This window comes from Molothrus aeneus, chromosome 4 (assembly GCF_037042795.1).
Source record: "Molothrus aeneus isolate 106 chromosome 4, BPBGC_Maene_1.0, whole genome shotgun sequence".
Classification (NCBI taxonomy): domain Eukaryota; kingdom Metazoa; phylum Chordata; class Aves; order Passeriformes; family Icteridae; genus Molothrus; species Molothrus aeneus.
This window is the reverse complement of record NC_089649.1, coordinates 61,332,840-61,346,409: the sequence shown is the minus strand read 5'-3', so window position 1 is coordinate 61,346,409 and position 13,570 is coordinate 61,332,840. Positions and strand designations below refer to the sequence as shown.

The 13,570-nt window shown below is 40.9% G+C and overlaps 1 protein-coding gene across 7 annotated transcripts in view; it reads left to right on the top strand.

Moving 5' to 3' along the window:
* Window positions 1–13,570, top strand: part of JAKMIP1 (janus kinase and microtubule interacting protein 1) — a 228,400-nt gene that overhangs the window by 174,249 nt on the left and 40,581 nt on the right. For all 7 annotated transcript variants that reach the window (XM_066548632.1, XM_066548629.1, XM_066548633.1 and 4 more), the window contains one exon: window positions 1,875–2,116. In XM_066548632.1, the coding sequence (XP_066404729.1) occupies window positions 1,875–2,051 (177 nt within the window). In that variant the 3' untranslated portion in view covers window positions 2,052–2,116. The remainder of the gene's footprint in view (window positions 1–1,874; window positions 2,117–13,570) is intronic.

Sequence of the window (13,570 nt, the reverse complement as noted above, 5' to 3'; positions counted from 1 at the left end):
TGAGCAGGACAGAGATTTGCCTTTGCATGGGTCACTGAGCTCCAGAACTTGTTCTGCTCCTGCTCACTCTCATCTATCACCACAAACGCCTCTAACTGTGCTTCCTGTAGTGAGGAAATTCCCATCAAATATTTTTAGATCTCATATCTTCATGCCTCAAAACATTTCAGGGCTGACCTTTCATTGCTTTAAGCCAGCTGGCATTTTTTGTGAGTGATGGGGAGAGATACTGCACTTGTAACCTTGGTTAGAAACCAAAGACTTCTGGAGCTGCCTTGGGCTCCTGTGTTTAGAGGGGAACATCCAAATGTAAAGCTTTCACTTTCCAGCTGAACTATGCCTGCTAGGACATGTTTGGGTATTCATGCCACCTTGCCTAAATAAATGCAATATCCAGGTGGTATCACAGGCCCCCTCTGTGATCAGCATAGAGAAGGCAAACCTTTTAGGGAAGAGCAGCAATCTAAATTCTGTGCCCCAAACTGACCAATGTGAGTGTTCCTTCCTTTCCTGGATGTGCCTGCCTTGTTCCCTGGCCTTGTTCAGCCTGAAATCAAGGATCCAGGTGGAAGCTGCTCCTGGGCAGTGTCTCAGCTGGCCAGACATGCTTGTGTTGGGTACTTTAAGGGGACCAATGGCCACAATTCATCAGAACTGGTTCCCTCTGCTCATGGTGGGGAGCCAAGAACAGGAGGTGAAATGGCAACAACAAAACCACCATGTGTTCTTCTTTATGTCATAATAGAACTATATTTAGATGCAGGAGCTTGTTAATAAATGTTCATCTTTCTGTTGGGCCATTTCAGAGCAATCTTACACTGCTATTGCATTTCAGAGTCCTTTGATTTTTCATTTTTTTAATGGACACAAGTGATGTAGCTAAGACTCAGAAAAGATGCACAGAGCACAAACAGTATATTATTTTAAGTAAAATGGGTTTTCTTTTAAGTAATTCTTCCTGACCTGGCATATATTTGTATCTGCATTTCTGGAGCTTTTGCAAGAGGCCTAATGGCAATGAGATGTTAATGCATAATGAGGTGAATTAATTTTAGAAATAAATAAATTAATCTTCAAAAAACGGAAAGGCTGAAATGACAAGGCTTGCAATCTCAAGAAACAATGCAACAGTCATATGGTAGGTATAATAAACTTGGCTTTGAATGATAAAATGCTACTGCCTTGTAGTAGTCATTGGTATTCAGGGAGATCTGCTTGCAACTGTTATGAAAATGTGCATATTTAAACTGCCATTGCTCTCTTAAATTTGTCTGCACTCAGTGAAGATATTCTAAAAGGAGAGTTTGCTCTGATGTTGAAGTTGATTTACATGTGAAATAAGATCAACTGAATTAATATTTTTTTGTTTTGAATTTTGCAGTCGAACTAACACACTTTTGGAGTCTGTTCAGCTTAACTTTTTTGAACATTCATAGGTAGACAAACCTGAATTAGTTGTGCAGTGTGGAGAAAATATGTTTGTAAAAGAATCCTGTTAGAATTTTTTAGATTCTTCAAGAGAACTGAGATAATTTTTAAAATTAGGATTTTTTTTCTAGTTTTAATCTAAGTTTTCTTAATAGCCCAAGGCAATTTTTCAGCTGTTGTTAAACCTTAGAGATCTTTTTTGTTTTGTTTTGAGGATGACTTGTTGAATATAGGATTCTTTATTTGAGAGGTGGAGGAATGCTCCACATCTGAAACAATTGGTATTATCTTTTCCCTTATTTTGCTAAATGTAGTTTATTTACAGTTAATTTCTGTGAATATTTCTTTTAGGGAACTCATCCAAATGGCTTCCACTAATCCAAAATGAGCAGCATTGGAAAACTTAATCTATCTTGAATTTGTTAAAATGCTATTTTCTCTTGCAGATGCTGCTTTCCTCCACAGAGGTTTCACAGGCTAAGGGACAGCCAGAGGATCGTGTGGCAGGTGCCAAAGGGAACAGGAGGATTGGGTCAGCATCTGGTGATCTCAGCCAGGGATGGGTGGCCCCCACAGTTCTCCCCTCACCCCAAAGCTGTGTGCTGGCTCTTCTATTGGAGTAACCAGCCCAGAGAGGATCACAGCCTTGCGTGGAGAGCTGAGAGAAAACCACCCCAAAAACTGCCAGGTCAGTAAAAGTTTTCTCACTGGTTTTAGTTCAGTGAAATCTCTTATACTTGGCAGAAGATACAAATGTTTGAATGATTCCTTCCAGAGATGCAGAGTTGATTGTTAGTTTACACAAGCTGACAAACTGTTTAATGTTTTTCATTATGCATTTTCTTTCCTATTGTTTAAGAGGGGCTTGGGGCTTACAAAAATAATTAAAAGATTTTCATTTCATCATGGTGTACCTTTCTCTATGGTAAGATAATCTTTGCAAATTGTTGGATGTTTTAAAAAAAGTTGTTACGTTGATCTTGTCCTACCTTTTTTCCCCTCCAATTCTTTTTTATTTTTTTTTTTTAGTGATCCAATTATTCCTGTGCCCTGAAGCTCTTTATAGTAATTTCCATTAACTGCAGGAATCCTGTTAAGAACAGAGCTGATCAATTGCAATTGCATTTGTGACAGTCTGCTGCTAAACTAAACACGCAAGAGATTTCAGCCTCTCTGAGACAACATAACCTCTCCATACTTGTATGGGAACAAAAGTCAAATATGCAATTACTGGGGCCAGTTAGGTAGAGTAGGTAAAAATAATACTCTAGTGAATTTCCTTTATAATCTTGGATTAAAATAAATGCAATGAAACAATTAAAAGCACTATTTTTGCTTTTGGCATTAATGAAAAGAACATGTAAGATGCTGAGATTTCCTTTTAGTTAAGTAATTCATTATGCAATGAAATGGTGACTCAGAATTTGGATAATATGTTATCCTGATATAACAGGGGATATATATAATAGTTCAAATCAAGTTTCCTGGTCCTTTTCTCTCTCCCACTCACACAGAAAAAAGACCAATGAAAATATGGCCATGAAAGAAAACCATTATGAACAGAAGAATGCAAGTAGCTCTTTGATTGATCTTCGTGAACTCAGAGATTATTTTTTTATATAAATCATATGGATTTTAATTAAATCCCAATGAAAGAGGACATGGGCCTCTTGTACAATTATAGGGAGGCCACAGCCGAAATCGGCCTCAGTGCATAGAGCATCCTGTTACCATAAAAGCATACAGCAACACATTGGGACATCCAGGTTTTCTGTTCTCCTTCCCTCCTCAGATACCTCCAGCTGTCCTCTCCAGCTCAGACCCATGGGCTGGTCCCAGCCTGCCCTGATCCCTGGGGGAGCCCCCTGGGCTCTGCTGCCAGGGATGAAGGATGCTGTGGTGCCCCTGGACCGTGCCGGGCTCTGGGCCGCGGAGGGGCGGGATCGGAACACGATGATAAATTCTGGGGTCAGATAATAGGAAACCAGCCTGCAGGTGCTATTGCCCAGGGAATGAAACACAAAAATGCCATTATGAATAAGGCATGGCTCTCTAGAGAAAAAACAGATGGCTCAACCTCAGCTACCGCAGCAGAAAGCGATTTGCCAGACGTGTTGTCAGCAAGTAATAAAGGTCGATATCCTGTGGGGAGAAATCAGCTGCATGGGAAAGAATAAAACCTGCAGAAATAAAACAAGGTAAACATCTTAGCAATGGGATTTTTCCCATTGATAAAAAAGTACTTCTTTTTTTTTTTAAATCACAGATATTTTACTACTTAGCATGGCCGAGCAAGTACTTTGAGATGACTGGAAAATTTATGTGGAAAAGAGCTGTGATAGTTTTTATGATCAAAATTTCATAGAAAATTTTAGATCACTGAAATACATGGATTTTTCATGAGCCAGGCCACCTCCCCATTTTCTTTTCACTTTTTGTTGGTGATTTGATTTTCTTTTAACTGAAATTGTGAAACAAATCTATTAAATAACTTTTACTTTTATGTATTACTTATTTCTTCAGTGTGCAGTGGCAAGTTCTGAAAGAACATCTCCCTTGTGTGACTGTTTCCTTTGGAATTACAGGAAATGTATTGTTGTGGACTTCCTAGAAATTAATTTTACAAAAATTAGGGGGTAGATTTGCTGTGTTTCTTTACTATTGGGATATTTTTTAAAAATATTTCCTTTTTCTTTTTATAGGCCCAACTAGAGCAGGACATTCAGTGTATTGCTGTAGGAGCTAGTATCTGTAAAATAGCATCCTTTAATTGCTGCTTTTAAGTAAAAAATTGCAGCTTGAGTACCTTTACTGGACCTGTCCACAGCCACTTTCTTTAGGGGACTGCATGTGCATCGTGGGCACAGAAATATGTGAGTTTAGAGGATGCACAATGCAGGCTGCACCCCGTGCTGCCAGACCCCTGCTGCAGGGAGAAGTGTATGGAGTGCCAGGCCAGCAGTGCTGGCACTGCCAGGACAGCACTTCCTCACAGTCTGGCTCAGAAATAGTTGTGATCTGGGCTGCAGGAGCCTTGGGTGCATCCTGGCTGTGAAAAGGAGGAGGGAGCAGTGTGTCTGTGCAGCTGCATGGGTGCACTGATGCTGGCTGGCTCTGGAAAGTTTAACTGAGCATGGTTGTAAATTCCACAAAGTACTGATTTATACTGTGATCTCAACAGAGTTAGTACGTTTGGAAAACACCCATTATTCCTGCATCTTTATCATTATTCTGTGTTTTTCATCACTTTTATTAGAAAAGGGCATTCACACATAGTAATGCATGTCATGGTTGCTGTGCTTTTCCTCTGCCTCCATTGATTACCCCAGCTGGTTCATAGTATGTTACTACTTGTTTTTTGGGAGCCAGAAATAAAATGCCTGGTTTTGATGAAATATTAATGCCCATGCTCACACTTTATTGTGGAAAGCTGCCTTCAGTTGCTCAGTAAGGTAGCATTACAGCAGGAACTGAATTGCTCTTCATCCAGCACAGCTTTAGAAAGCATATCCCAGATGCCAAGGGAAATAGTCCCTGGAAGTGATGCTGTCGAGTGCTGCCTAAGCAGGAGGTACCAGTGAGATTCCAAAATGTGGGCTTTGCTTTTATGTGGCTTTCACTTCTTCCTGATGCCTGGCCAGAACTCTGTAGACAGATACACCTGCTATCCAGCTATCAGCTGCCTTGTCAAGTATTAAGATATTTTGATAGGCAAAACCTCTTGTAAATATTAAACATGGTAACTGTTACATTGATAAAATGATGCTTTAAGAATTAGCCATTGTGAGAACTTCTTGGAGCTTTATCTTGCTGACAGTAAAATACAGGGCATGCCAGTTCAGTCTGAGGTCAGATCATAATGCATGAAGTGTGCTAATAATAAGGATATTAATAATAATACTCTGTGATACTATGATAATCAGTCTTTGTTACCCTAGTGAAGCAATCTACTTTGTTTGGGGCTATGGTGACTTTCCATGAAATTAAGCCTTTGTCAGTCCAGTCTCTTTCTATCACAGATAAGTGTGGTTTATTTTAAGTGTTCAGGCTTCACTTTAAGCTAATTAGGTTATTTGGCCCCATTCTTCCTCCTGCTGGAACTAATAATTTCCTAAACAAGGGCTGCTGACATAGAGATGTAGATGGAAGAACAGACATTTGCAAGGATATTACCTGCATTGAAGCACAATAATTCAGAATGGACTCAAGCAATTCATCCAGCAAATGGATTCTGTACTGGCACTTCGCTGCTTTGCTTCACAAATCACAGATTTCAGTTAAAATCCTGTAGCCCCTTGTGGTTTTAATTTTTTAAGACATCCATTCTTCCTACCACAAAGCATTGTTTAAAGATGTGCAGATACCACAGTTACCATTTGGCCAGCTGTTTCAGCTGCCTTTAATTTCTCTTAATTAAAAATGCAGAAGTTTGGACACTACATTAGAGGAATGGCAATAAATTAGCAGCAATCAGTTTGGAGAGCTGCATGCAGCAGCACTGGAAAAGGTGAGTCAGCTAAAGGTTTCCTATTTTAAACCTCTGTCTTACTCCATTTTTCCCACTACTGAATGGACAAATGAGAAGTGATAGTAAGATCATACCAAATAATTATGCACTAGTTGATTTACAAGAAGATAAAAGGGTACATTGCACTATCAAACAAGGAACTTCAAATTATTTAAACATGGTCATTTATAGGAACCTGACCCAAAATGTAAAGTGTCAGACCAGATGGTTTCTTTATTGGTGTCCTGCTGAGCTGAGGTCCTGTGGGAGTCTCAGCTTACTCAGTGAGTTATACAGGATAATTAATTTTGTCCCTTATTCTGTGAAATATTTGCTGGGTTTTTTTCTATATTGAGGGGGATCAGTAGCCATGTGCTTGCAGAGTAAATCTGAATTGGCCTGTGTTGAGCCACCTGTGGTCTGCTGTTTGCTGTCCATGGACCTGCATGAGTGGAATGGCATTATCTGTACTGGGCTGGATGAGGAGGGTACTTGGAAGGAAGCTGGATGACAGCATGATGCCTATTGACTGGTGCTCACTGAGCCTGCTCTCCATTCAGACTCTTCCTCTCCCAAAGATATTGTTTGAAACAGCACAGAAAACTGTTTTCTGGGATCAATAGTTAGTGTCAAACGAATGTTTATTAATATATACAGGCAATATTTGCTCAGTTCTTTTTTCTAGATTTGAGCTACCTAATACTGAAAGCAAAATATCTCTTTTAGCAGCAAAGTTATATCTTTTGTCTCTAGTTTCAACAGAAGTATTATTTAGAAATAGAATTACATAGAAGTAGCAACCTGAAATAGTGCATAGTGCTTTCTAAAGGCTGTGTGAGAGATAAACATAAAAAGGAAACTCATTTTGTAGCTGAGACTAAAAATGTACTGTGGAGTAGTCAGTACCCACATGGGGGAGGCATTGGAATCTGAGGATCAAAAACCACTGGAAAGAATAGCCTTTCTCCTGTAAGAGGTGAAAAAAAAATCCATCACTTTCTTCCAACACTGAATGAGCATTTTCCTGAAATTAAAGAAAACTAATAATCCTCCTGCAGTTGTGCTTTAGCTGTTTTGCTCTTCTCTGGTAGGTGAAGTCATAAACAGGGAATGTAATGCCAGTTTTTATGTTCAAATGCAAAGAACACCTAGAATGACAGATCATGCATATTTTAAAGGGTTCTCTTTAGTCAGTGCAATTCCTGTGTTAGACTACTTCTCTGATTTTTCAGGAAAATAGCATTCATAGTATATTTTTTTTAATGGTAAATTGCCCTGTATTTTGTCTGCACTCAGCTGTGCATGCAGTCTCACTTAACTAGAAAGAATTCATCCTGCAAGTTAGAAAGGTAAAGTTGCCCATTACATCTTACAAATGTGTACAACAGAAATGGTTTGATCAGAATCAGTGGGAGGAACATGTTCTCCATCCCTCTGTGACAACTGATATGCTGGAGAAGGCAGGGAAGGCACAGGGAAGTAGGGAGGATGACAAAACTCAATTTCTTTCAGGTAAAAGATGCCAGGATCCTAGGTTGTCCTGTATATTAAACATTTGTAGGAAATGCAGAAGGGTTGCTTGTGAAGCCTGCCACTCCCCATGTATTGCTTGCCTTGTGCTATGGAAAACTTTCATTCCCATAGGAAATTTGGGAATAAGGTCTTATGTTCAGTCTGTAGTCACTCAGTTTCATCCTCAGGACTGGTATTTGTAGGAGTGAGAACAGAACCAAGTTGCCCATGATTAAATCCCTAAGAATACCTCTTTATATATATATATTTTTTTTTTTCATTAGCAATTCTGATTTGTAAAAGCACTATCTGGTACCTTCTCAGTAACAGTCTTTTCATTGAGCCCATAAGCTGATGGATAATAAAACCCCTAATTAAAACCAGATAATGCATGAAAGATTTCTACAGTGCAAACCTCTCTTAAGGCCTGATTAAACCAAAGGACCTCACATATCTCTTTGCCCAAATGCATTCTCATCAGGTCAGGCACCTGGAAGCACTGACTTAAGTCCATCCTTCTCACAATTCCTTGTTCTTGGGAATGAGGAGAGCAACAAAGGCTGGGACAGAAAATCAGATATTTCAGAAAGAATGGCCTGTTACATTTAGCTAGGAATATAGTCTGTCAGCAGTCTATCTGGCTCTGATCATCCTATCAGTCAGGGTAATGCTGAACCATAGAACAATGTGTTCATTTACATATAAATGTCCATAAAATATTTATGTGCATATATATACACATATATGTGTGTATAATTGCACTCAGTTTGGCATAAATAAATATGGTTTAAAATAATAGGGAGAAGTGATTTTCTGCAGATCATTCTTTTTGTTTTTGTGTTTGTTTTTTTTCTCTGTCTTGGGATTTGCAAGTACAAGTAAGGAGAAGAGTAGAGACTCATTTCTTTAATTCTTATTTTAAAGACTGAATTTAAACCTTAAATTAAGAGGGAACTAAGACTATGCAGTGGCAGTTCTGATTATACCTTGACTACACTGCAGATTAAAAATCCAGGTATGTATCAATCTGTCTTTTCCTTTCCAAATAAACTAGATTCCATGGGAAGGACACTCACTTGTGTGCCCCACATGCCAGCCCTAATGTAGATGACAGTGGGACCAGGCCAGCAGGGGACACTTTTCCCTACAGCAGCTCAGCACCCTGTTGTCTATTTTGCTGCTGAAAGAGAGGGGGAAAAAAAGATCAGTGGTTGCATAAAATACTGTTAGCACAATTTTGCTTTTATCTGCATAAACCATTGAACCTTTTCTGAGTGGGAGTGAGGCACCCCTAGGGAAAATGTCAAACTCCTGTGGTGGGAGCCAGACTGACTTGCACCCTTGTTAAAGGGCCCTTGGACTGTAGCCACTGTCATATTTCATGTAATGTAAACTATCTGCCTTTGGAAATCTTAATGTAGTGTGGAAAGTTCTTGAGAGAAAAAGCTATGACTTCTGAAGTAGGCAGGTATTTAAGAAAAGAGAGAAAAAAGCAAAAGAAAGGAAAAAAGAGCCAGAGGATCCTGTTACAGATGGTGGGTCAGGTTCAGCTGGGTGCAGGAGCAGCTCAGTTTCAGCCTGGTGGTCCAGAGCAGCTGTGAGCCTGGTTCCCAGGCACTGACACTGTGTGTTCAAGCCATTAGTGAACCAGGTCAAATATCTAAGGCTGGAGAGAGAGTTCTTTTTTCATGGGTTACTGGGAGTATTTAATCAGTGATTACTCAGAAATTAAGATGATACCTGTTCTGCTTAGTCACTGTGTTTTATATTATGGTGTAAGAACATGGAGCAAAGGGGAATTTCAGTAAAGAATTGCTGGGAGTTTATTTTGGACTTGTATTAATTGCTTTTGGAAAATTTGGAATTTGAAGTGCTGTGGCTTGTCAGTGGATGGCTGGCTGGCAAAGCCTCCTTGAAGGGGAAGCACCTGGAGCACATTGCTGGTTTTTATAATGTGGCTCCAAGGCTGAAAATTGAGAGTGACTCTTTCTCACCCTCACTGAAAGCTGCAGCTAAAAAGGGAGGATGTGGTTGTCCCTTGCCCCCACCATCTGCTGAGTGCTGCCTCCCTGCTTTCCCTCTGTGGGCTGGGGACTGTCTCTCAGCAGTCACATCTCCATTTCCAGCTGGCTACAGAAAGTCCCTTCTGGTAAATGGGCTTTAAAATCTCATGGTGAGGTTGCCTAGCTGAAACGTATTGATAATTTGTGACTGTTTGCACAGAGAGCTTTGCTTGGGGAGACAATCCAGTTCTTGTCTCTCAGAGGAGCTGATTTAAAGGAGAAAATGTACTCCTTAATGTAGGTACTTTGTGGATAGCAAAGGACTGGGCTCTGCTCATCCCTGCCACCCTTACAATTTTATGTGCCTTTTCTGTGCTAGTTATAATCACCAATATGATGTGGTTCCTGAATTAACAGTTAATTAAAGACCTTTTGTGGTCTTTGTGGGTGGTAGAACTTTTGCAAATGACTGTTTATGAATGATCAGACAGGCTCATTTGAAGTACCTGGGCTTGGCAGAAATAAATAATTAATTTATTCTATATAGCTCCAAATGATCTAATGTCTCATCATTTTGCAAGGCAGAAGTGTAATGTCTGTATCCTATGAGCATATATATCCTGATGAGCATAACCAGAAACCATTTCTGTCACAATGAGCCTGCTCCAAGAGCAGATGACCACAGAAGGAACTGTGCAGTAATTCTGGAGAATTAGTGGTGGGTAGCAGGTGGCTGGCCCCGAGTGAGTGTTGGAGAGCACGTTGGAGGCCATGACCTCTTCAGGGTTTTGAAACCTAAGAAAGAAAGCTGCAGCTGGTGTGGACAGGAATCATGGTCTGTTACATGGACTGAATCAGGTTCATTCAGAAAGTACCTTGTGTGATGGTGCTCAGGAGAGCCAGAAAAAAAGCACTACTTGCTAACAAATAATGTGGATGTCATTGTAGGACTCTGCTATAGGCTGCCTAGCCTGGCCAAGACACTGATAAATTGATCTTTGAGGAATGAAGAGATTCCTCTAAATCATAAGATGTAGGGGAATAGAATATAGGTAAATAAAGGTAGTATAGAAAGTAATCTTACCCCCTAAAGAGTTGCAGCTGAACCAATTACTAAAGATTAGGAATAGGCCTGATGTTAACAGGCCACAGCTGTAGCCAATGAGAAGAGTGCTATAAAAGAGTGGATTGGTGGGAACTGCAGTCAGTTGGCTGCTGTGAGGGTAAGGAAGAGTCAGTGCCTAGAGGAGATGCCTACAAGAAACATCAGGAAGGTATGAAACTCTAGCAATGTGGAACCCTTGCAATGTAATGACAGCAAAAAGAAAGGCAGCTAAGAAAGATGCTCTCCTTGATTTGCTGCTTGTTAACAGAGGGCCTTGAGTGAGGTGGAGATTGGTGGCTGTCTTGGCCACAGCAGCTAGTGATTGAGTTTAAAATCACTTGTTTTAAACTGGAGGGAAAGTGCCATCAAAACCTCAGTCCTGGACATGAGAGCAGACTCCTGACTGCTCAGGGAACTAGTGAGTAAGGCTCCCTGAGAAAAAGCTTGTTCAGATGCTGGGGTCCATCTGTGCTGGTCAGTTTTTAAGCAGCACCTCCTAAGGGCACAGGAGCAGGCAATTCCTAAATGTCTCAAGTCTATCAGATGAGGCAGAAGGCTGTCTTGGCTGAGTAGGGATTTTCCTTTGGAGAGAAGGCAAAAAAAGGAGGGTGTATGAGCAGTGGAAGCAAGATCAGGTGTCATCCTGTGTGCAGTTTTGGGCATTGCATTATTAGAAAGATATAAAGCAATAAGAGTGTCCAAAGGAGGGCTAAAAGATCATGAAGAGCCTTGAGGGGAAGCCTCAGGAGCAGCTGAGGTCACTTGGTCTGTTCAGCCTGGAGGAGACTGAGGGGAGACCCCACTGCAGTTACAGCTTCCCTGTGAGGGGAAGAGGAGAGGCAGGCACTGATCTCTTTGTGGTGACAGTGACAGGAGCCAAGGGAATGGCCTGAAGTTGTGTCAGAGGAGGGTTAGGACTGCATGTCAGGAGAGGGTTTTTCTTCTGGAGTTGTTGGGTGCTGGAACAGCTCCCCAGGGAAAGGTCACAGCAATGAGCCTGACAGAACTCAAGAAGTACCTGGACAATGCTCTCAGACATGTGGTGTGATTTTTGGAGCTGTCCTGTGCAGGGCCAGGAGCTGGACTTCTATGATCCTGCTGGGTCCCTTCCAACTCAAAATGTTGTGTAATTCTGTGATTCTGTTATATCTGATACCTGCATCTTTCCCAGAACAGCAATTCCTGTTGTCCCTTTTGGAGATGACTCTGAGACTGCCATTTGCACTGACTTTTTCATGTGGACAGACAATTGATTTAACATTTCCTGGTCTTCTCTGGTGACAAGACATCTTTATTAGGCTACAGAATTTAGCTCTTTATTGCTTACAGCTCAGCCAACACTGCAGACCTTCAAGCAGTGGTTCTCAGGTGTCTGTCCCCCTGGCAGGGAGTTGGTTACCATGTGTTTAAGAGCTAAGCTGAAGTCATGCTCCAAGGAGTGGCATTCCTTGGGACATGTATAAGTCTGAGTTAGTTTCGTGGTGTCCCTGCCATCATGAAGAGAAACCATCTCTTGATCTACAGGACAGGATTCATCTCATCATAATGTAGGTCTAAAATAGGCAAGATGATCTGCGCTCTAGAGGTGCCTTTTCAACTCACTGACTATAAAGATGAGTGGAATGGAACTACCTCAGGTATCAAATCTACACTGCAGGAAAAAGGGGAGGTGATTCCCTCCCAAGGTACTTCAGTAGTGGAGTGACCAAGGTCTCGTGGTGGTGACCTGGTTGTGCTTAGCAGGACAAAGACTTGCAGTCTTCCTCGAGTCCAAGGTGACTGCTGTGAACACCAGAGTAGCCTTCACAGAAGAGACAAAGGGACAATAATACTTGGGAGCCTCTCTTTTGTGTTGTTCTATCTGGGGGTTCTGTTTGAATTTTTGAAAGCCTGAGGACTTTCTCTCTGTACTTACAGCTTGAATTAGCTGTATAGTTTTGTCTTAATTTATGGTCCCAAACTCTGGATTCCCTGTAAAATATTTAGGTACCAGTTTATAAACAGATTAAACAGGAAATGAAATGAGCATGTATATCTGAAGCCTTGTTGACCTGACAGATTCTCTCAAGGCCCCAAGAGATCAGAAGCAGCATCCATCAAGTGAGGTATTGAGCATATGCCAGGTGTAGTGCTAATGCTTGGGAGCTTTTGCATGATAATAAGCCAGATTCATTGTTCTTTATCTGCAAACTGTGCACTCCTCTGCACTTGTGTATGCTTCCTCTTGAGTAGTTTAAAAGAGGACAATGCAGAACAGACACAGCAGCTTATAAAATGGTGTATTCAAACATGATTCAGCCTGAGCTGGGGGCAGTTCTCTGCAGTGGATTAGTGGCTGCAGCACTGCCATTCTCCTGGGAAATCAGCTAAGCACAAGTGTTTCCTTCAGAGGGCTTCTGACCTCTTTTGTGTTGTTCTTCTTAATTTCTGTGTCCTAAGTAAGGTGCTATTAAAGCTGTTCCTTGTTGGAATGCTTCCTTGGGAGCTTGCAGAGTGAAGGAGGGAAGTGGTTTCTGCTGCTCCTGAATGAAAAGTGATTGCTCAGAGTCCTGCAGGTCCAGGGAAGATGACATGTCAGCTAAGAGTGAGTGCTGCTCTCTGCACTGGCAAACTGAATATTGGGGAAAGAATTATGCTATTGTCAAGACATATCTTTCACTTTAATAAGCCATTTTGAAAAGAAGGCTTTGTTTCAATTTAATAATGGTCCTTGGGAGGAAAAAAATTCTAAACTCTAGCATGAAAGCAAGCACTCCTTGTCTGTTTTGAAATAAACATACTGTCTTACTGTCTTCTACAGTACCGGGCTGCCCTGTAAATTTTAAGGATAAATAGGTTATGAGTAAGACAATTGCCTTAGCAGTATTATTAGGAGCAATAACTTCTGTTGTGGATAAATCTGACCCTTTTAACATGTAGAAACATTCCTATTTTATTACTCCAGCCTAGCTTTTCTCTCAGAAGAGGTTGTCCTGTCTGTAAGTTTTATTAGAGATGTCATGATTTGCAATTTAT